The 27,429-nt window shown below is 40.3% G+C and overlaps 1 protein-coding gene across 13 annotated transcripts in view; it reads left to right on the top strand.

Annotated features, from left to right (window-relative positions):
- Nucleotides 1-27,429, top strand: part of PAM (peptidylglycine alpha-amidating monooxygenase) — a 229,328-nt gene that overhangs the window by 59,019 nt on the left and 142,880 nt on the right. For all 13 annotated transcript variants that reach the window (XM_072789317.1, XM_072789290.1, XM_072789328.1 and 10 more), the window contains 2 exons: nucleotides 19,685-19,935; nucleotides 21,551-21,671. In XM_072789317.1, the coding sequence (XP_072645418.1) occupies nucleotides 19,832-19,935; nucleotides 21,551-21,671 (225 nt within the window). In that variant the 5' untranslated portion in view covers nucleotides 19,685-19,831. The remainder of the gene's footprint in view (nucleotides 1-19,684; nucleotides 19,936-21,550; nucleotides 21,672-27,429) is intronic.

Raw genomic sequence — 27,429 nt, 5'->3', positions numbered from 1 at the left:
CTGCTACCATTGTAAGCCCCCTCCTCCTGCCTCAGATGATTCTTATTATTGGATAGGTTTGGGAACTACTGAGGCAAGATTTGACTCTCATTTCCTAAATTCATGAAATGAGGGAAGAAATGCCTACCCCAAAGATTGTGATGGAGTATGAATAAGGGGACATTCCTGAAGGTGCCCACATGGTACTTAGAACATGATTTGATAGGTGCTTAGTGAATGGTAGCTCTCCTTCCTTTCCACAAAATGAAGAAAGAATTGATAGAACCTGAATGAAAGTACAAATGAAAGGGTCCTGGCAATTGAGAGCAGTGGGAAGAGGAGCTTGTTTCCACTTGGGAAGGAGAGAGGAGTTCCTTCTGCTGGCCTGTCACTATGAAGCCTGATGTGTGCAGCAGGTTTCGTGGGTAGGCTTTGGGATCTCCTGGTTCTACAAGACAGTGTTTCAAATCCTGCATTTTCATTGAAGAGCTGAGGGACCTGGAACATGTCAGTTTTCATGTTTATATACTAAGAATAATTAAAAAAAAAAAAAAAAACCCTAACTCATAGGATTGTTGTGAGGCAGTAAAGCACTCATTCATTCATTCAACAAGCATTTTTGAGCATTTTGTCAGTTTTCATGTTTATATAGTAAGAATAATTAAAACTAAAACAAAAACAAACCCTAACTCATAGGATTGTTGTGAGGTAGTAAAGCACTCATTCATTCATTCAACAAGCATTTTTGAGCACCTGCTATCTGTCAGGCATTGTTCTGGATGCTCGGGATGTAGCAGTGAACAAAGCAGAAGAAGGCAGGAGAAGCAGAACACTGCCATATAGTCAGTGCTCAAGAAATGAGAGCCATTATTAGGCGCAGGGGCCACAGAATCAAAATCATAGGTCGGAGCTGAAAGGAGCACCAGAACTCCTGTGGGATGTTGTTGATGTTGCTCGTTGTATACACATTCGGTAGCTGTTGATGCACTGGAAGTGTGTACCATCATTTATTTTTTTCTAGAAGTAGTGATTGATTGATCACTGTGTGATCTGAGTACATGCTCCTATTAAATCCTTCTTGTGAGCCAAGGCTCAAATTTTGAAGCAGTTTGTGGTAGTTAGACTTGTAATCATTGACCCTAGGATATGATAAATTTAACAAGTCCCCATGATGTGCGTATGTATGTTTTGAAGGCAGGGCATTGATAAGGAAGAGGAAGGAGAGGACAGGAGTAAGGGTATATACCACCTTGACTTCATTCTCATTAGCTACAGTTGGTCAACAACCTGTTCATTATGATCAAGATTAACATATTAATAGATTGTGCTGACAGTTTTGTTCCTAGTCTCAGTCTATTGCTTATTTATTTTGCTGGAGACCCTCTTTGTATACACGCATTGATAGCGCATCAAAACCTTGCATCAGGGTTTTGGCAAAGTACCCAAAAGCCAGTTACTCCTTGTCAAAAGTGTTGTGATAACAGAAATAGTCAAGAGAAGCAGGCAGGAACGTTAAGATGGCAGGAAGAGAGATGCCATTGTTATATTTTAGAGGCATTGTTGTTGAGCACAAGTGCGTGCTGTCTTCATAAATTAGCAAAGCTGAGGATTAGCACTGAGCTTTTGTGAAAATTAGTGCTGTTTGTGCAGTTTATTGATGGTGTAGATGCTACACTAAAGATATTTACTGCTTTCAAAAATAAGAATTCTCTTTTTTAGTTCTATTTTTAGTCATTTATTTGGAGAAACAATTTTCTTCTCCTTAACATAGTTTCAGTTTGGGATAGAAATTTAAATCCATTTTTATCAAATTAGAGTCACTAATATACACACTATTTATTAGGAAAAAAAAGTGTTGCCTTCAGAGTAGACATATGTACATTAGCTTCTTTTTTTTTTTTTTTTTTTTTTTTTTTTTTTTTTTTTTATTTATTTATGACAGTCACACACACAGAGAGAGAGAGAGAGAGGCAGAGAGACAGGCAGAGGGAGAAGCAGGCTCCATGCACCGGGAGCACGACGTGGGATTCGATCCCGGGTCTCCAGGATCGCGCCCTGGGCCAAAGGCAGGCGCCAAACCGCTGCGCCACCCAGGGATCCCTGTACATTAGCTTCTAATTAAAAGGTCCTTTGTCAGTAGTCCACCCCTCTGTACTTATCAGCTGTCAGAAGACCTATTTGGACTTATACTGATCTGTTTTTAACATTTGAGATTGTTAGACAAATATCCAAGTTTACCTTATGGTCATTTGACTAATAGAAGAATTTCCTGCCTTCCGGGAACAAAAATACTGAATGGAAAATTTTTTTTTAAAAGTGTGAAAAACAAATGGTGGCTTTTTTGTAATTCTGCAAGCTGGCGTACTCCCTGACATCTCATGTTTCTTGTGGTCCATGTGGAGCCTCTGCTCTTCCCAAGAGTGGAGAGAGAGCTACAAAGGCTCTACTCATCCTTGAAGATACTGTGATCTGGACTAAGGAGAGGTCAGATGGAACTGAAGTGCACATGAGGCCTTCTCTTGTCATCTCGCTCTGTTTCAATCGCAGCCACTGACATCAAGAGATTTCAGTGTATCGTTATTGGAAGGGCAGGGGAGTGGGTATAGTGGACTGTGAGTAGAAGACTATCCAGTTGTCTGCTTTCCCTCATACATCAAAAGCCCACCTGTGCCCTCATGGTAGCCTCTGAGCTTTTTATTTTCGTCTATATCCCATATTTAGAAACAAGATGTAGAATCCTAGATTAGTGCAAGTGGAATGGTTTTCCCATACACGCCCCACACCCTGTGTGTTATAGGTCAATCTAGATGTGGTTGACCCAACAAAGTGAAGCCCTAAGGAAGAAAAGTCAAAGAGAGAGAGATTCGTGGAAATAACAGTCAGATCTTGATCCTAAATGGCTCTGAGGGGAGCCTGTTGGTTTTGGGATCTCACCATTATGGTAGCTTGTCATGCAGCAGATTTAAGATGATGGTCAGTTTTCTGCAAGATCCTGGAATGCCATGCCTGCTGCCGAGTGATCAAAACTCCCAGGCTATGGTTTCAAAATTGATCCTCACCCCACCTGCATCAGAATACACATTTCAGGGCCTTACCAAAAACTGTTAAATCTGGATCAGTAAATGTGTGCTCTGGAATCTACATTTTAAAAATAATCTTATTGAGAACAAGGAATTTAATTACAAAAAAATAATCAGTGGCAACTTTTTTTTCTTTAAAAATTTTTTAATGATATCAAATTCTCAAAATTAATTTACCCACAGTTTACTTAATTTAAAAAAATATTTGTATATACTACTTGAAGCCAAACAGACACTATTGTGATGCATTTTTTAAATTGAATTTAATTTTTTTCATCCTGATGAATGTGCTCTTTAATCCTCATCCTCTATTTCGGTTATTGCCCCACCCGCCTCCCCTGTGGTGACTATGTTTGTTCTGTATGGTTAAGAGTCTGTTTCTTGGTTTGTCTTTCTCTCTTTTTTCCCCCTCTTTGCTCATTTGTTTACTCTAAAGACGTTTTGCACAGCGAAGGAAAAAAGCAACAAAACTATAAGGCAACCTACTGAATGGGAGAAGATACTGGCAAATGATATATCTGATAAATGGTTAATATCCAAAATATATAAAAAACTGATACAACTCAATACCTAAAAACAAATAATCTAACTAAAAATTGATTTAAAAAATCCAACTAAAAATGGCAGAAGGCAAGAACAGACATTTCTCCCAAGAAGACATCCAGATGGCCAACAGACACATGAAAAGATGCTCAACATCACTCATCATCAGGGAAATGCAAATCAAAACCATAATGAGATATCATCTTACACCTATCAGATTGGCTAAAATCAACAACACAAGAAAGAACAAGCGCTGGAGAGGATATTGAGAGAAAGGAACCCTGTTGTATTGTTGATAGGAATGCAAACTGTTGTAGCCTCTTGTTCCTCAATATAGAAGTTTCTCAAAAAAAAATTAAAAATAGTACCTTACGATCAGTCATCACACTACTAGGTATTTACCCCCAAAATACCGAATCCCTAATTCAAAGGGATACATGCACGCATACATTTATTGCAGCATTATTTATAATAACCAAACTATGGAAGCAGTCCAGGTGTCCATCATAGATGAATGAATAAAGGAGATGTAGACACACACACACACACACACACACACACAATGGAACATAGCCAGCCATAAAAAAGAATGAAATCTTGTCCTTTGCAACAATATGGATAAAGCAAGAGTGTATTATGCTAATCGGAGTCAGAGAAAGACAAATACTATATGAGCTCACTCATATGTGAAATTTAAGAAACAAAACAAATGAGCAAAGGAACAAAGAGAGACAAACCAAGAAACTGTGAACTATAAAGAATGAACTGATGGTTGCCGGAGGGAAGGTGGGTTGAAAGATGAGTGAAATAGATGAGGATTAAAGAATACACTTACCATAAGGAAATAAAATTGTGTTAGTTTATTGTAAAGCTGGTGGTACAAGAAGAGGGGGTATATGAGTCTTAAATCCTTGTCTTCCGAAGTAAGTAGATAATAGAACTGTGAATCATTAAACCAGAACATTAACACATTTGGAAAAATGTGGCTAAATACCAGAATACCAGAATAGCCTTCTAAGAGTTGAAAAAGAGTAGCATCTGAGGAGTAGGACTTGAGGTAGCTGGGCAGGTGACTGCTATTTTCATTGTAGGATTTCAGTACTAGTTCGACTTTTAACTATGTATGTCTACTACTTTGATTTTAAAAATTAAAGTTTATTTCCAATTTTCTGAAACTTAATATATAACCAAATTTAAGTATGATAATTTTTCTCAAACTTTACTATGAGACCCTAGAGAACTGTGTGATGTATTTCTTTGTATCCCTTGTTCCCATTCATTTGCTTAACATTTATTGAGTTTGTCAATGTTGGAACAGGTAGGAGGAAGTTCCAGTCTGAGGGGATTGGGAAAACAAAACAAAACAAAAACAAAAAAACCCAACACACTTTTTTCTACCTGGAGATGAGTATGAGGCCTTAGCAAACATAACGCATTGGGTAGGAGTAGGCATGGGAGTGTGATTGAAAATCACACCCTTTCTTCTCTGTAACTCAGATACAGGTCTTAACATCTACCCTACTGGGTAGCTGGGAAGGAATTAAATTAGCCCATTGAAATTACCTGGTTCTTCAGCTTTCTATTTATATGTAAATATTTGGGTAATTTCTAAATCCAAGTCTCTATAAGGGTAGCTGTTCCTTTTATTGCCCTCAACCTCCCTCAAGGAGGATCTTGGTTCAGGCTGTTGGGGAAGCCTCCCTCTGACACCACTTGTCACTGAGTAGAAGGGCTGTGAGTATTTCTCTCAGTAGGTAACACAGAAGGAAAAGAGGGAAAGAGAGTGGTGAATTACCACAATGGCTTTTAAAACTTGAGTTTGGGTTAACACAATTCACTGCTTATTCCCCTTTCATTGGTTAAAGGAAGTCACATGCCCATTTGGTGACCAGTCCTGGGTGATTTCCCCTTATGGCTACTGGTATCTACTTATCCCTATTTATGGCTTTTTTTTTTTTTTTAACTATAGGTTTATTTTTATTCAAAGTTACTGTCTCAAGACATAAATATGGATCAGAAAACAGTACAATTCGGACAATAGAATGTGTAGGGCGACAGGTTAGAGTTATATATAAAACATTTTTAGCTGGTTGAAAACAAAGCTGTAAGAACTGGTTTCACAAAGAAGTAACCCTTTTAAAGAGTGAGAAAAAAGAAATCAACTTAGGTTTGAAATCATATATACAGTCCTCTCAGCAGTTCTAGTAAATGCAGTGGTGTGAAAAATACCATAGACGCTACTTTTTGCACATAACAGTATTTGTAGATGAAAATCTGTTAGACAAGTCTGGTTTCATTTGTTAATAACCATGATTTACTAAAACAATTGTATCATGATCTTTTAGCTAACCTATGGTTTTTGGTTACCACAACCCAATGTTTGTTGATGCTGACTCTAAGAACTAAGAGCTATAAGCTACCCAGCTGTGGGGAGCTGCGGTGTGTCTCCTTTAGAGCAGGTGTGGTTTCTACAAAATTCCGACTCAGGAAATTTTGATATGAAGAATTGAGAAAAAAGAATTGCAAGTGTAGATAAAAGAGCGGCAGTAGCCAAGGACTACCGTTAGGTCTTGGGTTCACAAAAATTAATTTGTGGGGCAAATATGAGGGGACAGGAACTTAAATTAGTAAGTCCCATTTTGGGAAAGCAAAAGGCAGGATAATTTACTGTTCGGATCAGTGTGGAGAAGTAGGAATGTGGGATGGAGAGAACTTGACAATAAGTATGTACGGAGAACTCCCCGCAGTCAGATGCATTCTCCAGTTTATTATATGCATAAAGGTACAATTGCTTCTCCTTAGAATTTTTCCATAATTTTATTAATGTGGACTTTCTCCTTAGGAGAAGAATTCAGAAGGTTTCAGGAGTGAATGAAATACTTGTGTGTATGTATGTATTTTGATTATGTATTGGAACATATTGCATAATTAAACCTAAAAATTTTAATATTATCTTATTTGCTATATCCTAGGGGGATAATTGTAACTCAGTAAAGAATTTCCCCTCCAGTGTGTTTTTTTTTTTACATAACAAAGGCTGCCTAAATGAACCTTTATCTCATTATAATGTAATGCCAATAGTGATTTAAATATCAAAATGAAAGGGAAATTTTATCACAGTTTTATTCTTTCAGGCAAATGAATACTGCTTAATCCATTTACTTTTCTAGTTTTAATACTAGCGTTTGGTTAAGATAAAGCCTACTGATAAAAAAATACGTTGACCTCTTTGATAACAAGCAAATTTTTGATATTTTATGAGAAGATAACAAGACAATTACCAAGTTTCAGGAACAAGGACTAAAGCAGGCCATCTGAAAATGTTAATTTGGCTAAACCAGAATGAAACAGTTTATAATATATTTTTTAATATCTTAAAACAATTCTGTGGTCTTAAGATCAAGAAAAGCCAGTGCATGTGAGTGCTATTATTATTTATGGAGGGAGAAATTTCAGCTTTTCTTTCTTAACCTTGACTTCATTGATCAAATATTTTAAAGTGTATTTTCCCATTGTTTGAATGAACTCCGCTCATGTTTAATAATACTATTCTTTTGCTTCTGTCATTCAACTTCTCTTTCATCATAGATAAGGATATCATGAAATAAAATGCTAATTCTGTTATACCCAAAGAGCAGGAATCAGTACAGTTTTTTCCTAGGTGTATACCAGCAGGACCAGCCTGGGAACTGCCTTCCAGTTGGTATCCATCCCTGTATCAATGAAGCAGTTATCTAGCTGGCCATTATGATAGTGGGAATGACCAGCTGGTCAAGCATAGGCCATTAACTTTGAACACATTGATAGAGACATAAATTTCCCGGGAAATCATATTGAAAGATAAAATGGTCAGCTTCTTTTAAGTATATTCTGATATACCTCAGGACTGATTATGTGAACCACTGATTAGTTTATAGTTTTATTTTGTTAAAAGGTTTGATGATGCCCTTAATGTATTTTAAGGTAATAATAAATATGATCACTCTAAATCTGTAACTACTATACCTTTATGAATAGTGTATTTAAAGGCCTAAGGTCCGGTTTGTTTTTCTTTAAGTTGGCTTCTATTTTTACTAAATCTTTAGGAGTGTGCTATTTCAAGAGAGATAAATATTTTGGTGGGATTGCTTGACTGGCAGTACATTGTTTGCTATATCGATAGAGTTTTCCATATTGTCCTGAGTTGTATTATGACCAGTTTTTTTTTTTTTCTTTTCTTTTTTTTTTTTATCTACATGATTTCTTTGCTATTTGAAAGAGAGACTTAACCTTATGGTCATAGAAATTCATTATAATGGGAAGCAGATTCTTAAGAAAATAAAATTTGTGCCTGTATTCCAGCTGTTAAAATTCCATTTCAAATGCTGAAAAAAATTGTTTCAAAAGAGCCATCTTCCAGAAAGTAATTCACATAATCCCTCTATTTAGGAATAAATATTGAATTCAGTAGAATCAAGTAAATAGTAGTAAACTTGATAACACATAAAGCATTTAATACTTGTGTAGTGCTTAGTAGTTATGCAGCACATTTCATCGTCAAAATGCCTTAGCAACAGTAAGTAAGGTTTCTTGTCAATACTCCTATAAAGAGATAGGCAAGCATTACTAACAGGAATCTGTCTCACTTAAATCCCTAGCACCTATTTGGGTCTACCATTTTATATTTATTTGTTCCCAGAAGAAAATCTAACTGCTTGTGTAATAAAAATTCATGTTATTTACCTCCACCACTGATTTCTTTGGACAGCTGGTTCTGCAAGCCTGCCTCTGTGTGGTTTCCTAAGTCATGCGACACAAACTCAAAGGCCATGACATACTGTACCTGTCAGAGCCTGTACCCAGTAAATGATTCCTAATAATCTCGACAGAATATTGGTAATTCCCTTGAAACATAAATGTTCTTCCTGATTACTGGAGCCCATTTCAAATGATTTAGGTTAAGATTTTAGTTCTTTTTTTGCTGAATGACAGAGTTACTATTTTTGCTCTTATTTTTCTTGTTGGGAAGAGTGTTTAAATTTGAATCTTTTAGCCCTATTTTTCCCCTGACTTTCCAAGTATAATTTCACAGTGTCTGCCATCTGAAGATGTTCTAGTACTCTGAAACTTTACTCAAAGATGATGTATAAGTACATTCAGAATGAACAGTGCAATATTAGAAAAATTTAAGAAAGAATTTTAAGTTTATCCATTGATAAAGCTGAACCTGAAACACTAACAAGGACTTATGTCTCTATGGCGCTTTTGTCATTTCAGAATTTGCTCAGATTATTGTGTTTCTCAAGGTAGCCATTTGATAATGCGTTTATCAATTACCCCTTATTGGTACAGGAAGAAACCAAAATTCAGAAATGTGAAATGAATCCCTAAAATGGGACTTAAAACCACAACTTCTGATTTCAAGTGCAAGTCTCTACTCCCAATTTTACACCAGTGGTTTCCACCTTTTGACTCAGAATCCACTGGAGGAGGGAGATTGGGGTGGAGCCTGGAATCACTGTTTGGAAGCAGGCATTGTGTGATGTGACATTTCATGTCTTATGTGTACTATTGGTTTTAGTTATATGGGGGATAAAATACAAATTCACTGAGAAGCATTACTGAATCAGTAATGGTTTACTTAGCCTTTATGTATTTTCTTAATAAACAAATACCAGACTTACTGTCTCTATCAAGTGTAGCCTGGAGTTTAATAGCTGCTATCTCTGAAATCAGCCATTGTCGATGTCAAGCAAGTTCCTTGACCTCTCCATGCCTCTATTTCCTCATCTGTAAAATGGAGATAATGCTCTAGTTCAAAGCATATTGTGAAAATTAAGTGAAATAAATAATACATGAGAAGTACTTAAAACACTGTCTAGCATATAGCAAGTGCTCAGTAATTGTTAAATATTATTTTTATCATTAAAAGTGTCATTATGATCATGGGTAGGTCCATAGAATGTTGTGATTTTAGAAAGAGGTTTTCTTACTTCAAAGATGGGAACCAGTTTTCCTTCTGATACTGTTGTGGGCCTCATTATTTTGGTTAAAATTGGCCAATACTATTTCACATTTTTCTGTGACTTAAAAACTCAACTTTAAGTTACAACATGACTCGAGATTAGAACATAGGACTTCCACAATGGAGAGAGAAGGCAAACAAAATCAAATGGGTGTGCTCAGGCCTCACATCCTTGGAGTAGGACCACCAGGACTCCACCCAGAGTGTTCTCTGCAGCCTGGAAGATCATGGGCCTCATCCTTTTTTAGCTTTCATTTTCAGGTCCAGAGTGTAGTGCAAATCACTATGGGAAATCTTGTAAAGAAGATTAAAAATGGGGGAAGAGCAAACTGGCCTCTAAGCATCTTGCTAAAATAAACCACTTCTTCCTAAGCTCAAGACAGCAAGAAAGAGTTTAAGAGCATTGAAATAAATTCACCACCTGTTTGTACAGCAGAATCAAAGAGTTCTAGCAAACATAAGAATGCTTTGATCCTTTGCAACCAGAAGAAAATTATGAAGCTCTTCATTGATAGTTCATGGGGAGTTTGGGGACACTGATCAAAGAAAACTATTATTATAGACTGGAAATTAAAATAACCTGAATATAAGCTACTTCGGTACATTATACTTCTTTCAATGGTGAATTGCATATTTAAAAATTCAAAGGCCCTGCTTATGATTAAGTTAAATGTTATTGTGACTTCTATGCCATAATATAAAAAAAAAACCACTAAAATGTTTTTAAGCAACTGTGTTCCTCTTGTTAGTGGCTTTCCAGTTACATAGTTGAGATGGGCTGACGGGGGCAGTGTGCAGTGGAGATTTGATAGAATCCCTCCAGGTTATTGTAAACTCAATTGAGCAGAATTATATAAATGAGAGAATGTTTTGGCATTGTTTTATAATCTTTATGAAAAATTCCCATAAGTTTTTCAATCGTATAATAGCATTATATGATTACAGAGTCCACTTTTTCAATATTGTAATTATAGAGCTGAGAGGCTTGAAGAGAAAGATAGCCAGACTTACGGAAGGGAACAGGATATGTTTGTGGGTATTTTATTGTGAGGACTTGGACATTTGAAATGGAAAACATGAGAATCATTTGGAAATTTGGTTGTGCTCTGGGAGAAAATGCTTCTGTGTGAGTATCACAAGAAGCAGAAAGATAAAGTTAAGTGTATTTTTTGAATGAGGATCTGGATATTTTCCTGTAGATTTTTTACTTATCAAGAAAAAAGAATACTTAATTTAAATGTATTTTTAGCATGTTCTGGCTCTGAGCCAGACTTCATGAGTAGTTAATAGCTCCTGCCTCTGAAGTCATCAGGAAGCATTTAACAAAATATGTAGTAAAGCGCTTTCGAAATAAGCAGGCTTAAGGATGTGGAATCAAAGAGGGCAAAAAAAAAAAAAAAAAAAAAAAATCCCTACAAAAGAGGACATCTCATTAAAAAAATGTGTTGATTATTGCAAGAAAGACAGGAGGAGAGGCAGATCCCAACCTTGAGACCAATTCCTTCTAAGCCCAAAGCCCAGCACTAGATATTTGCACTTAACTAGGGCTACCCTCCCAACCCCCATTCTATGCCAGCTTCCTCTTAAGAAGGTGAGAAAATAATAGTGCAAAGACCCACAAAGGAAGCAGTACAAGAGTAGGGGCAAAACACTTTTCAGAAGCAAAATCAGCGGGTCTTTCGGTGATCCACACTTTATTGAAAAACACCAGACAGTGGAGATTTAGTCGGTCTTGGGTATTCATTTCAAACTAGTTTCTGAGAAACTTCGCTGAAGAGGAAGAAGAGAGTTTGTTAATTTTTGAAGTGACCTACTGTGGAGATAGCCTGTAATCTTAGGCCTGCATCTCTGATTTACACCAGGAGTTCGGACAGAAATCACTGAGGGCTCTTCACCTTGCTAAGTGTCTCTGCAAGACAAGGCTGACACCCTGTTCCCTGTCACTCAGCAGGAATGTCTAAAGGAAAAAAGTGGTGATAGCTGCAGAAGTGCTTTGTGCTCTTTTTCTGAAACTAAATTCTACATGCTGTTCTGAGCTCATAAATAAGTAAGATACCTGCTAGGCCAATGAGTAGCATACAAAGGAGCTGTTGTACGTCTCTGGCATCATCAGCAATGCCTTGCTCTGCGGGGCACTAGTGTCTTAAGAACTTCCCAGTTCAGTCCTTAGAACTAAAAGATGTGTGCTGATTGGAACTCAGGGATCTGTTTTATCTTATATTAAAGCATGCCAGCACTGACTTCAGATACATGTGTTATGAAGTAACATTTGTATTAGTCAAAGCTGAGAAATTTAATTAAGAATAATGTCTCTTGTTTTTTTTTTCCCCATGGAAGTATTTACAGGACTGAGCGATTTGATGACTAATGAACATATTTAAAGGGCATCTGGTACTGATCATGGAAACCAAAAAATAAAGTAAAATTTGTTCCTGTTGGCAACTTGCTATTCCAGTAGAATCATATGCTGAATGGTACTCCTGAGATTTTTTTAACATAAATATTCTATAGTTACCCAGCCAATTTTCACTTGCAAGGGGAAAATACTTCAAATTGGCTACATATTAAAAAAATGAGTCCCAAATAAATCCACGTGCAGAAAATACCACTCAATTTGGTATGCCTTGGTAATGAAGAGATCCTTAAAAAAGAAGGAAGGAAGGAAGGAAGGAAGGAAGGAAGGAAGGAAGGAAGGAAGGAAGGAAGGAAGGAAAAGAAAGAAAAAGAAAGAAAGGAAGGAAAAGAAAAAAGCAACTACTATGTGTATATCAGAAAATGGCAAAATCTATGCTATGTGTAGGGTGAGGTGTACCTTCTTGCAGAGAAAGGGTATACCTCTGGGGCGCCAACACAGACGATTTGAGGGTACCGTTAGTAATGATAATGAGCAAGGCTGGACAGGTGTTAAAAACAAAACAAAATAAAGACCTCAATGAATACACAGACAACAACTGTACCTTGTGCTGGGTGGCAGTTAAAATAACCACTCCTAACTCTGGAAAACAAACAAGGGGTGGTGGAAAGGGAGGTGGGTGGGGGGTGGGGGTGACTGGGTGATGGGCACTGAGGGGGGCACTTGAAGGGATGAGCACTGGGTGTTATGCTATATGTTGGCAAATTGAACTCCAATTAAAAAATATGTAAAAAAAATAAAATAAAAAAATAAAAATAAAATTAAAAAAATAACTACTCTTGTCCTCAGGATCTGGGATAATAGGGAGCAGTGGGGACTGTGGCAATCTGCAGACTGCTGGCCCTGCCTAAAAAGGAAGACACTACTTGGCTCAGTTAATTGTTGCCATATGGAAATGTGGGTCCAATGATGCCAGATTTTACAGTTCTTCAGAAGACACTTTTTACGTGAAAGCTTTTCATTTTGAAATGTTTTCTCAGAATTCAGATTCAGTTGGGAAAAGTTCATGCAAGCCAAACAAAACCTACACTGGGGCCAGATTTGGACGTTAGTCATAAATCTTCAATTTGTCCTTCCTGAATTAGCTGAGTAATATTAGTAGGCTTGCAGAGGAAATATGAATGCTTCCTAATATGTGAATGAAAAAAAAAAAAAGACTAGGTTACCTTGATAACTGAATAGTTAAGTGTGGCGTCAAATTGCCCGTGTTAAATCCCAGCTACGTACCCTGGGCAAATTACCAGTTCTCTTTGTGTCCAGCTTCTACTTTGTAGAATGGGAATGATAATGGTGTGAACTTCATTTGAGGATTCAGTTGAGCTTTATTATTAGCACAGTGCCTGTCATGTAATAGTTACTCAAGAAACATTGGCTATTATTTTATAATAAAATGATATTCAGAGGACTTGCCCTTTTGCACTTGAAGAAAACACCACCTGTGAATAGAGAGAGTCTTTTTTATGTTGAAAAACAGGGGCTGAGAGAATATATTCCGGAGTCAACAAGCCAGGATCTGAATCCTTACTCTACTGCTGAGGAACCAGAACAAGTTAATTATTTTTCTAAGGCTTAGGTCCATCATCCATAAAATGGGAATAGTAGCCTGTGCTTCAAAGTCATAAGAATTCAGTGAGATAATATGTATAAAATCAACCCCTGGCACATAGGTCAATAAACATTACTTGCTTTTTTGATTGTTATTTTCGAAGTTCCATATCTGCAAGTTTTTTGGCAATTTATGCCTCATATATATTTGAAGGGAATTGCATGACATTTGATTTACAAATTAAGCTTCATCTTAATGAGCCATATGACAACACTGATCCTCAACCTAGGTGATTTTTACCTTCCAGAAGACACTTGGTAGTGTTCGAGACATTTTTCTTGTCCACGACTGAAGGAAGTACAGCTGGAATATAGTGGGTAGAGTCTAGAGATGCTGCTGAATGTCCTGTAATGCACAGGCCAGTCCCCTGCAACAAAGAAGTATTTGGCCCAAACTGTTGCTGGTACTGAGCTGGAGAAACCCTGCATTACAGCTATAAAACCACCATAAAATTTAGTTCGTAAGGTGATTGCCAAGAAAGGAGAGTCATTTGTTTTTCAAAGCATCACCTAGCTCAGATAGAAATTAACATGTAAATTGAAATATATAGCTTCACATCCAATAAAATATTTTATAATGCGTATCTACATCCATATGTGTATCTGTATTTTTCTGATTACAAAAAGTAATACAAGCTTGTAAAAATTAAAAGACAGCAAAAGCATATAAATGGAAAGTGAAAGTTTACCTTTCCCCCCCACTTATCCCCGTAGAAAAACCATTGGAAATCCAACGGAGTCATACTACTTCAGATTTATAAATATATGTGTATACTGTTTTATAATGTGATTTCTTTTCTCTTTCTGGACATTCCAGTCCTACAGCTGTTATGTGGGGCTGAGCAGGATAGGCATTCAGGAAGGGCAGCCGGGCATAGGGTGTGGAACGCACCTCGGGTTAGGAGGGCATCAGTGTGGAGCATGGGACGGGATGTGTCATAGTCCAAATGAGGTAAAGAAGGCATCCGTGTGTGGGGACAGCCCACTGTAGGATGTCAGCAAAGTCCAAGGGGGAATGAGGAGCACAAAGACAAAAGCCTCATGTGGGGTTTTGAACCCAGATGGGAGAAAGGGCCAAAAAAGCCAGAAAGTGCTGAAGGGATGATGGGATGTGTCAGAAAGATGCAGAAGCTACCTTCAAGAGGCCGCAACTGAGACAGTTGGAGCATCAAAATAAATAGTGTAAATACATGGAGTTAGTAAGAGATTAAAACCCACTGAATAAAGAAACAATGAGTCCCTAATGGTGTAATAAATAACTGAATAAAATGAAAGTCGACTAAGAATTAGAATATTTAGGGATATTTAGGGGCGCCTGGGTGGCTCAGTGGTTGAGTGTCTGCTGGCGGCTCAGGTTGTGATCCCAGGGTCCTGGGATTGAGTCCCATAGCGGGCTCCCTGCAGGGAGCCTGCTTCTCCCTCTCCCTGTGCCTCTGCTTCTCTCTGTGTGTCTCTCATGAGTAAATAAAATCTTAAAAAAAAAAAGTGAAACATTAAAAAAAAAAAGAATTAGAATATTTATTAAGTCAAAAATGACTTTTCCATCACAAAAACATTAGCTACCAAGGGAAAAATGATATCTTTATAGTGGAAAAGCCTGGAAGACACCACCTTAATCAAAAGATTAAAATTAACATCAGTAATGGAACAAATCAGAATTGCATGCCACCTCATGAGATGCTGTTGTAGCCAGGCTTTGAGAAGATAATCCTTGCCTCTCGGTTTTCCTGCCCTTGGGTCGCCTTTGTCCACGCTAGTGGGGCTGACCTGGTAACACAGCATGTTATAGAAGTGATGGCATATGACTACAGATGCTAGAGGCTAAAAGACCTTGCTCACTCTGAGGGAAGGCAGCTGCCGTGCTGTGAGGGTCCTTAAGTCGACTTAGAGAGAGGGCTACAGAGTGAAGAGAAGCTGTTTCTGGCAACAGCCAGCGCTGACTCACCAGCCCTGTGAGTAGGCCACCTTGCAAGCAGATCCTTCAGCCCCAGTCAAGCCTTCAGATGACCGTAGCCCTTGCCAACATCTTGATTGCAACCTCATGAGAGAATCACCCAGCCAACCTTTTTCTTGTCCACATGCACAGAGACCATTTGAGGTAATCTTTGTTGTTTTCAACTACTATGTTTTGGGATGATTTGATATGTGGCAAAGGACAACGAATACAGAAAATTGAGAAGAACATAGCATTACTTCTGTGATATTCCTCCCAGAGAGGCATACCCTGAATCTAGTCCTTATGAAACAGAAAACAAATACTAATTAAGAGGCATTCTACAGAAACAACTGGCCTGCAGTCTTAGAGTCAAGGTCAGAAAAGATAAAGACGGAACGAGAAACTTGGAATGAAGGCAACTAGACACGCAACAACTTTACACACAACGCTGGATTCTGAACTAGATTCTTTTGCTATAAGGGATATTGTAAGGCTAGTTGGCAAAGTTTGGAGCCTGAGGATTGGATGGTAGTAATGTGTTAATGGAAATACGTTTATTTTGATGGCTATCTTATGATTGTGTAGTGGAATATAATTTAGGAAATGCACACTGAAGTGTTCAGGGATGATGAAGCACCACATCAGCAACTTACTCTCAAATAGTTACAGAAAAAAAATCCTTTGTACTTGGAACATTTCTGTAAGTTTGAGATAGTTTAAACATGTTTTTTTTTTTAATTATGGAAGAAGAAAAAACATTATGTCCTCGAATATGACCTTTCCTACAGAAAAGAGACGCATCTTGTCCTTTTTTAAAGCGATGCATAGGATTCAAGTTTTTATATCCAAAAAAAATTTCTTGCCAATCTCCCATTGATGAGCATCTCAATTGATTCCAGTTCTTTGCTATTATGAACAAATGGTTCTTTATTATTATAAACAGTGTCAGTAAATATCACTTTAAACACTTTATCAATTTTTGCCTAAGAATAAATCCCTAGAGTTGAATCGCTATGATATGCAGCCTTTCATCGGTTTAATCATAAGTCATTGTAGGAAACCACATAAAATCGCCTTAAAGGAAGATGAAATTTATCATTTGGTAGTTATTTCCATTGTTTTTTTTTTTTTTTCCCTCCCACTAGAAAGTAAAGACTGAGAACTCTCTCTCTTGCTCATCACCATCCCTAGCATTAATATACACTTAGGCACTCAATAAATACTTGTTGCAAGAATAGTAATAGCGAACATGTATTATGTGTCTGATACTGTTCTAAGGATATGAATGCATGCACTTCTTGTAACAGCCCTACAGGTGGTGGGATCATTCATTTTACTTTTGAGGAAATTGAGGCAAAGGGAGGCGAGGCACTTGCCCAGTTTCACAGGGCTATTCAGGGATGGAGCCAGGCGTCCGGGCAGTTTTTCTTTGGCTTACAAGCTCTCAGCCACTATGCTATCTTGATTCTCTCTAGTTGAATAAATGAATTTATGAATTAGTGACCAATATAGTTATTTGATTCTTTGATCAATTACAAATTTCAACTACCTTCTTTTTAAAAAAAAAAAACAAAACGAAAATTGAGAGGAATGGAATGCTTGCTTCATGAAAGCCAAATTAGTTTTACGGTCCTCTGTACTAGGCTGTACTTACTACGTAATATTACTGTTCCTGAAAATAATACCTGTACTGCTATCAACTATACATCATCCTTCCTAAGAATTTGTGGATGTAGAAACAATTTTTGCTTTGTATTACAAATGAAATAGTAAATCTGCACTTGCCCACCACTTGGGCTCTATCACTTGGGCTCCTCTGCCCCTGCCGTTCCCTGAACCTGAAGTATACACTGCTCATCTCCCATGGTGAAAACCCAACCCTCCTGCTTCCACTGACAACCACTTTACCATTTTCTTTTTCTTACTTTCCTCTTGAAGGTTAAAATGATCTTTTCTTCCTCAAAATCCCAAGTCCTTTATATAGTACTGGAGTGTAGGAATACTACATTCTAAACATAGTTTCTATTAATTGTGTTAAGTCCTCATCTCCCTTAATAGACTATATTCCCTTTCAGTTTAATTCATTTTCTAAAACCCAACAATATTTTGAACAGAATACGATACGACGAAATAGGTTTTTTTGGGTGAGGGAGTGGATTATCTCAAGGAACTGTATTTTGAATTTTTAAAATCCTGAGTCAATTGGCCACTAAGATTTGAATATTGCATATTCCACAATGATCAAGAACTATAACAAATGAAATGGTGACTCATGATTTTTTTTTCCTATGGTGATTGGTATTTTGTCTTTAGTTTACAAGGCATGGAGCACCAAGAAGCAAAATTAGCTTTCATTTCATTTCATAGGACCTTCTGTTCAGCTCATGGCTGTAAATATCAACTTTGCTTCTACCCACAACTTCAGTTCTTTATCTCTTAGTGGGTGTTTTAGGGACATCAAAGGTAATAAAATCAATCCGAGATAAGTGGGATATTTTTTTCAAAGGCTAGTGCTTAAGGATGTGTTCCTGTTAGAGAATTTTAATACTAAATTTGTTTCAAGTGTTTGGTCTAATACCGTATCTCCCTGCCAACTGGAAGGACTGTCCTTGAATCCTGTTCTGCATGAAATAATAAAATATAATCCCTTCTTCACATATATTGGAAAAAAAAAGGAAAAGAACTTCAGGGAATGTGAGGTATTGTCATGAGACAGGATTATATTTTGTCACAAAGGCAATAGTATATATAGCCTTCAGGCCAGTTGTTTCTCTTCCCCTACAAGGACTTCTTTCCTTTACCCACAGGATTCAGACAAAGTTGAAGGTTTTTGTTGCTGGAAGCTCAAAGAGCAAGCCAAAGACAAAATTCAAACAGATATCATCAGTCTTTTAAAAATGCCATTGCTTATGTAAATTAACTGTGGTCTTTGGGAGCTGGTGGGCCCAAGCACCCTTGGATTGGTTGGATAGTCAGTCATGTGTTATTTGTATTTGATGTAAGGCTTGTTTCTCCTAGAAAGCATTGACCATGAAGTTTTTTTAATTTAATTTAATGTTCATGCTTTTTTTTTTTTTTTGCATATTTGTTTATTTTAGATTAGCCTCAATATACTGTGAATTCCAAAAGATATTTTAGAGGCTAATGTATTATTATGATGCACTTCTGTATGATCTTCCTGATTTTTGGTTTTTACTTTTATTCCCCTGGCTAAGGCATTTATTTGAGATTTCCTCAAATCATGGTTAATTATCATTAGTGATTGAAATAAAACTTTCAGACATATGGTTCTTTGAAACTATTTTCATATTATGAATGATACATCTTAAAATAATATTTTGTAACTAAAAGTCACAAACTTGATAAGTAGCCTGAAGCATATTCCGAAAAATAGTCAAGTCAAAGCGAGCCTATTTCAAAATTTAGCTTCCTTGAATCTTCTAAAATCCTGAGTTCTGCATGGCTTCTCATGTATATTAAATTCTTGATCATACCTTTTGTAGATAAAAAATTCGTTTGGGGGCCGGCCGAGCTGCTTGCTCCCCACTGTTTGTAATTGCATTGCATCCGGAATCTCCAAACTTTTTTCAGCAAAGACTCTCTTTGGGGATGCATGTGCAAGAAATTATTACTTTTGGGTATCCAATAAGGATTTTTAAGTAGGCATTTACATGCCAGATACCACATTAGCTGTAGGTCCTGGACCTGTTTTAAAATCATCCTGAGAATCCCAGAGACCACTTCTTGGGTGATGATCCTTGACCGGGGGAGGGGCCTTTCTCCTTAAATCTGCGGCGCGGCCGGTGCACGAGTGTGAACCCGCCTGTGTTCAGTCTTTTTCGGTTTGGTCACTGTTGAGCGCAAGGGCTCCGTCTCTGCCCCCCTTGGTTGTGGGGTCCCCCCCCGCCCCCGCGCCTGAGTCTCTCGCGTGCAGAACTTTGCATTGAGCGGAGGTCCTGAGTGCGGTTTGGGTGCCGGGAGGGGGGAGGGAGGAGGAGGGGGAGGAGGAGCGGGAGGGCGGGAGCGGGGAGCCGGGCAGTGGAGCGCGGGGGGCGCGGGGCGCGGGGCGCAGAGGCGCAGAGGCGCCGCGTGGTAGCCATCCGTTATCCGCTTCTGTTTTGCAGGTTCCGAGCGATGCCCGACGCGGGTGGGAGCGAGAGCCCGCGCGCTCCCCGGCGGGCCTGAGCCCTGAGGGTGGCGCGCGGCCCCGGAGGCGGCCCCGGCCCCGGCCCCGGACCCCGCGCCCCGCGCCCCGCGCCCCCGCCGCCGCCATGGGCCGCCCCCCGCGCCCGCTGCTGCTGCTGCTGCTGCTGCTCCTGCTCCTCGGCCTCGCCCGCGCCCTCGGCTTCCGGGGCCCGCTCTCCGTGTGGAAGAGGTGGGTGCCCGCGGCTCCCCCGACACCCCCCACCCCGGCGCACCCCCGACCCCGGACCCCGACCCCGAGCCCGAGCAGACCTCGAGCCCGGACCCTGACGCCGAGCAGACCCTGGACCCCCGACCCCGAGCAGACCCTGGACCCCCGACCCCGACCCCGAGCAGACCCCGAGCCCGAGCCCGAGCAGACCTTGAGCCCGGACCCTGACGCCGAGCAGACCCTGGACCCCCGACCCCGAGCAGATCTCGGACCCCGAGCCCGAGCCCGAGCAGACCCCGACCCCGACCCCGACCCCGACCCCGAGCAGACCCTGGACCCCCGACCCCGAGCAGGACCCCGAGCCCGAGCGGACCCCGACCCCGAGCCCGGACCCCGAGCAGACCTCGAGCCCGAGCCTGACCCCGGACCCCGACCCCGAGCCCACCCCGGACTCCGAGCCCGAGCACACCCCGAGCCCGGACCCCGAGCCGACCCCGAGCCCGACCCCGGACCCCAACCCCGAGCCCACCCCGAACCCCGAGCCGAGCCCGAGCCCGGACAGACCCCGACCCCGAGGAGCCCAGACCCCGACCCCGCCCCCCACCCCCCGACCGAACCCGGGACCCGGAGGAGCCTGGGCCCCGACCTGGACCCCGAGCAGACCCCCGACCTCGACCCCGAGCCCGAGCCCGAGGAGCCCAGACCCTGACCCACCCCCCCGACCAACCCGGGACCCGGAGGAGCCCGGACCCCGACCCCGACCCCGACCCCGACCCCGAGGAGCCCGCCCCGCCCCCAGCCGCGTCCTGCGGCCGGCGCCAGCATCCTGGACTTTCGGGGCTCCCCCTGGCGCCCCGCGGAGCCGTACCCCGTACCCCGTACCCCGTGGGGAGCCCCTTGCAGAGCGGCCCGCCCTGCGGAGCCCAGCTGCCCGGCCGTCCCGAAAACTCCCATTAAAGTTGCGGTTTCCCGCGCTGTCCGCTCCCTGCTGGGTCCTTCAGGCCCGAAGCAGCTCCAGGGATGAAACAGCGACACCGATACGCGGTGGGGGAAGGCGATGGGGGGCCCGGGAGAGCTGGGAGGGACCCCTGAGCGGGGCGCACGCTCCTCCTAAGCACCCTATTAAGTATTCATGTGCTTGGACATTTGTAATTCACACAGCAGGCCCCCGCCCCCCCGCCCCCCCAGCTCTGCCTCCTAGCGATATTGTGGGTGTTTTGTTTCTGGTTAGTGATGCTGGACACTTAGGAAATAGTTATAAAAATCTCCCTGGGCTTTGGTTAAGGTTTATGCCATTAGAAAACTGGCATGCCTGTGTTAATTTCTAATTTACCAATATTGCATTTTCATCAAATAGATGTGGACAAGCTTTTACTGAATCGAGTTTTAAATAGAGCCTGCCTGCTTGCTTTGGTGATATTTTGCTTCCAAGTTGGGCATACGTGGCTCCTAGACTAGAAAATGCAATTCTGAGGGTTTAGAACATTATATAGTCATTGTATCTTGTAGAGATGTGTTTGGATCTAAAGCAATAATCTTTCATCTAAAGGTCTTAGGATTCTTTTTTTTTTTTCCTTCTCGTGTTAAGATTCCATTATGTAAGTTCAAGGATATTGAAACGTTCCTCTTTTTTAAGGTTTAAGGAAAATACCAGGTCATTTTCCAATGAATGTCTTGGTACCACCAGACCAGTAATTCCTATTGATTCATCAGATTTTGCATTGGATATTCACATGCCTGGAGTTACACCTAAACAGGTGAGAGGAATTTTCTATTTCCTTATCCCTTGTTCTGTGTACTGTGATTGAAGTGGGGAAACTGCATTTACCGGGGTAGTAACTTCTTTGAAAGTACGCACTTGCTTTCAGGACTCCTCAGATAGGACCAGAATAATTGAATTTCTATAAAGAGGAGTAACTCTTTCAAGGTAAATCTTTCCTTTTAAATTTCTTGTTAAAACATTTACTCATACTATTATTTGTGTTTTGAAATGGAACCTTGGAAATCCATGTTTTGGAACTCTCAGTGGACTAATAGCCTTTGTAATACGGAGCGTAAGGATGTATTAAAATATGAAAAATTATTCTAATAAAGGGAAATGATATTGAGCAGCTGCATCTGAGAAATACCCTTCTATCGCAGTCACAAATTGAGAAATAAAAGCACGTGTTTACTGCCAAGAATTTGACAAACAAAACATTGCACACTTTTAAAACTTATGAAAAACTCTTCAGACAGGTGGTCGATTGTGAGTTTTCTTTGGTGTGTTTTGCTTGTTATATATAAGAGGTCTATTTTGAAGAAATAATTGGCAGAGCTCATACAGTTGTGACCTACAGAGCATTTTGAGGAGAACTAGGTTGTTGCTAAGGCTTTCCCTGTCTTAGAAGAAGCTCGAACTCACTGCTGTCATGTGTGCAAGGTGTTTCATTAAGCATAAAAAGGCCAGAATTAATTACGCTTTGCAGCCAGGCACTGCAGGGATTTATGTGTGTCATTAAAAGATAGTCTTCTCCTTTTGAAGGGCTGTGGAGACAGGGGAAGACCGGGTGTTGTAGAGCTGCAGTGGCTGATGTCATTGTTGCAAATAACATTGTATTTTCTTTCTTTCTTTCTTTCTTCTTTCTTTCTTTCTTTCTTTCTTTCTTTCTTTCTTTCTTTCTTTCTTTCAAAGACAAAAGTATTCTACTTATTGTAGAGAATTCCTTGGAAATTGACATCCAGATGCTCTAAGAAAATACACATGGTCCTTTTGTGGGGACTAAGGATGGACATTCATTTCTCTGAAAACCTGGGTATTATCTAGCTATCTATAAATAACTACTTCACTGTTGTAGTGAATTCCCAAATAATCAGGCGATGACTTTTCTGTACATTCAGTTGTTTACTATTCTGGCCTTTACTTCCATAAGCTCTGGATTCAGTATTTAGTCAGAAGAGGTGTAATGAGATTGAGAGTGGGAGAGACCAGTGATGGTTCCTCACCTGTGAAATGTGCTTCTTCTCATCTCTTCTCACTTTTTACAAGTGGTTTTTTTCACCTATATTTGCTTTATGTTAAAACTGACATTATAACGCTTTTAAAAAAAAAAAAAATCTGGGATGCCTCAGTAGTTAAATGTCTGCCTTTGGCTCAGGTCATGATCTTGGGGTCCTGGGATCGAGTCCCACATTGGGCCCCCTGCATGGAGTCTGCTTCTCCCTCTGCCTGTGTCTCTGCCTCTCTCTTTCTGTGTCTCTCATGAATAAATAAATAAAATCTTAAAAAAAAAGAATTCTGCTAATATGTCATTAAACACTTTTCCCACAGGAATGTTAATATTTTTTCGAATAGTCATTTGTCAGGGTTCATTATTATTCTGTTATTTTTTCTTCTAGTTATTTTGCAGTAATAATATTTAAGTTATTTAACAGTAATAATAATAGGTAACTGTGTTGGAGCCAGTATTTTCAGAAAGAGTTCCTAGAGGAATTGATTATTAAAAAAATAGAGAAGCTCAATTTTCATAAATTAAAATGTGCTTAAAATGTTCATGAATTAAAATTTTTTATGATTTTATAATTACCAAAACAACTCCATGGCAAAAAGAACCCCCATGAAGTTACAGCTCGTTATTTTCCGCCATCTGCATACAGCTTTGCCTCACGCAATGGACATTTGCCTGTTGCCTTCCCAGCAGACACTTCCTCATTGCTCCTTCTCTTTAAAACAGGTGGTTTCTAGGAGCTTCCTAGCCAGGATCTGGAGGTGACGCACGTGGATGAGGATTAGGAATCACTGCCCCCACCTCCCCTTCCATGCCCATGGGTTCAGAGGAAGGTGTGTGACCTAGACCAGTACCATTAAATCTTAGGACTTTTGCTAGGAATGCGTTGTTCTGTTGCATGTGTGCACAAGGCATGTAGTCCCCGGGTCCTGCCATGTTCATGAGGATAAAACTAAATACTGTACAAGGCAGTGTAGAGACACTGAAAGAACAGATGTTCTTGGTGGCCTTGCTACCTAGGGAGTTTTCACTTATGTTAGGCTTTTTTGTCTCCACCAGGGTGAGTTGGGTTTTCCCTGACTTGTAACTGAAACTACCTAACTGGGTACATGATTCAGTTGTGCGGCCTTGTCAGCTCAAACTGTTGTTTCCTCCATCACGTAAGTGCCAGGAGTAATTTACTGACCTGATCCAGCCCGTCTATAGCTCAGAAACCTTCATGAGAAATGATAGTCATACTGCCTGTGGGGTACAGCCAGGAAGAGATGGGACTCGGAAACCCACTTCCCTCCTGAACTTGGCATCCTTGGTGACGAAGATGCAGAGCTGTGGTAGAGTGTGAGGACTTTGGGGGAAGAAAGTATTCTTTTTGCAGAGCGCAGATGAAACCAAATTTAACACAGATCCCAAAGAGGAACAGAGAACGCAAGACAAGAAAAGAAAAATGAGACATATTAGAGGAAAGAAATAAAAGATAGAAGGGAAATAAAATGAAGTGGTTCTCCTCCAACCCCTCTCCCCCTAAATCCAGGAGAAGAGAATGATCAAGGACAAAAATAAAGAGCAAAAGAAAAAAATAACTATAATCTGAAGAATAGAATATTTAAAAAATCGTATAAAGGGGCACCTAGGTGGCTCAGTCAGTTGAGCATCCAACTCTTGTTTTCGGCTCAGGTCATGATCTTGGGGTTGTGAGGTGGAGCCCCATGTGGGGCTCTGGGCTCAGGTCAAGTCTGCTTGAGATTCTCTCTCTCCCCCCCTCCCCCTCTGCCCCTCCCCTTGCTCACACACACTCTTTTTCTCTCTAAAAATGAATAAATGGGTCTTTAAAAATAAATCAATAAAAGATCAATTTTTAAAAATCTTGCAAGAAAACCAGGAGTAAGAAAACCTAAAATCAAGTAAAGGCACTGAGTTAAAATGTTTTTTGTTTGTTTGTTTTTTTTTTTGTTATTTTTTTTTGTAACGGCAGGAGGTCAAGAAGGAAGGAACTGAGTTAGTAGTTGAGGCAGACACGTTGGTCAAAGAGATAGGTTCACTCAACAGAGTTTTTTTCTAACACATATCGTTAAGTTTTGGCAATAACGAGGCACAACAGTGAATCTGCTCTGAGTCCTTGCCTTGGGAGATGTGAGATTGTTTTTTTTTTTTTTTAAGATTTTATTTATTTGTTCATGATAGTCACACAGAGAGAGAGAGAGAGACAGAGACACAGGCAGAGGGAGAAGCAGGCTCCATGCAGGGAGCCCGACGTGGGATTCGATCCCGGGTCTCCAGGATCGTGCCCTGGGCCAAAGGCAGGTGCTAAACCGCTGCGCCACCCAGGGATCCGGAGACGTGAGATTGTTAGGTAGGCTTGAAAAGAGAAATAAGCAGATGGAGGACAGAGGTGGAGAGCATGTCGCTCTCGTCCAGATGCAGTACGAGGAGCTAATTTTGCTGGTGGGATCCAGGTCTAAATCAGTGTCTTACCACCGGGTATCCAGTCATGTCAGGCCTCGGCGCTGCAGTCCATTCTGCTATATCACAGACTTCAGAGCAGCCTTTAACAATTGCTCTCATTAAGCCAGCTCTGGAGAGTCTGGGGAAGGTAGCATAATTATCTCTTGTAATATCAGTTTTATATTCAAAGTAAGCTCACTCTCTTCAGTGACTTGAAATTTCAAAAAGTAATTTCTGTCCTCTTTAATAAATTTCTCCTTAATCAGTGTTTTCTCAGGCTTTGGGAAGACAGGGAGAAGAGGAAGCAGCTAAGTAGAGTAGACGTAAAGGAAACAGAATCTTGTGTCAGATGGCACGGGCTTCAAATCCAGCCAAGCCACGGACTGCTGGTATCTTGAGGCTCATAGCCTCACTTTTTCTTCCTCATTCGATTCCCTTCTTCATCAGAGGCCCTGTGAGCTTTTGCTATCACCAGTTCATTTCAACGAACAAAACAATTGGATAAACCGCCAGTTCCTGGTCTTCATAAGGTGCAATCATCAGTTTGATGTGTTAACTATCCTGTGGACGTTTGATCTTAAAATGAACGAGGTGTAATTATGATGATTTTTACATAAAGTCTATTGTCTAAATCTAAGCCAAATCTGGTGGGTTGTATGGGCTTCAGGGCCAAATTGAGAGCATTCGTGGCCTAGCTCTTGCAGTGTCAACTCGGGTATCGTTTTGAACCAGCTGGTTGTGCTCCTTCATCTGTGGACAGAATGATAATAGCACCCACCTGGGACTGTGTTGGGGCCTGGGCCGGGTCATCCCAATGGCACGTTGAGTTGCCCTGAACGTGAGAAGTTCTCGTGAGATGTGAACTCGTATCATTATTGTTATTTTGTGTGCTGAGGACAATGTGAATGAGCCGTAGGATGAAAAAGAAATGGCCCACCTTCATGCTTTCAGAAATAACTTCCTGGAGAAGGTAAGACATCGTAATAATTTTGGAAGAGAGGGAATTTAGCCAAATGAAGAACGATTGACAGTAAGAACCTGGGCAAGAGAAACCTGGAGAAAGTAAGCAGGGAATGTGCTCATTCCTCAGTAATTCCTATTAAAAATGACTCTCCTAATCAGATAATGAAGGGACATTGAGAATGGTTGTTTTTTCTCAAAGCTACTACATGTCTTTCAACCTGCTTAGAAAAGAAAGTATCAAAAGTCGTTTCATCAGTCGAAAGCGTTAGTGGTTTTTTTTTTTTTTTTTTTAACATTAGTTTGAAATTAACCTGGATTTCTCCACTTTGCTGGGAACTTTGTATAATAGCCTTATTAAAAAATTCTCATCTAACGTAAGTCTTTAAAGATCCTAGTTTTTTTTTAAGGATTTATTTATTTATTTATTATTTATGATAGACACAGAAAGAAAGAGAGAGGCAGACACAGGAGGAGGGAGAAGTAAGCTCCGTGCCCGGAGCCTGACGTGGGACTCGATCCCGGGACTCCAGGATCGCGCCCTGGGCCAAAGGCAGGCGCCACACTGCTGAGCCACCCAGGGATCCCCAGATCCTACGTTTATATAGCGTTTTATTTGTTATTTGTACCACTGAGATCCTCTTCTGTCTTGGCTCAAGGACTTACTAATGTAAACGAATTGGTAAAAAATAGAATTTTATAGAATCAAATATTTTCTCTGAGCCCAATAACTCGAAATCGTGTAACAATTGAATGTGTTTCCATTAGGGTGTGTTAGGCTGTCGTTCATGTGGGGTTTCCCTCCTTTATTTTGGGAGCATTTTGAGAACTATAAAGGAATATGCCTTTTCCTTTTTTGAACCTCTTGCAGATTCTTGTCTCATTCTGTATTTGTCTTTTGAAGAGTCACAGATTATGCTTTGAAATCAGAAAGCTGCCCTTCCCCTGTGTTCCTGAGCACAAGCGTCTATCCCCAGGAACACCAGGAAATGGAACCATTCTGAGTTTAAAGATCACATCAGATATCCCTGAACAGCAAGTTGAAATACCTTGAATTAGAGTCTTAAGTTCTCACTTATTTTACAATAACCCTGAAAGAATGTAGCTTGGAAATTTAACCATAGGA

Source organism: Canis lupus, chromosome 2 (assembly GCF_048164855.1).
Source record: "Canis lupus baileyi chromosome 2, mCanLup2.hap1, whole genome shotgun sequence".
NCBI lineage: Eukaryota > Metazoa > Chordata > Mammalia > Carnivora > Canidae > Canis > Canis lupus.
Note: the sequence above shows the minus strand (reverse complement) of the source record. Positions and strands in the feature narration are given on the sequence as shown.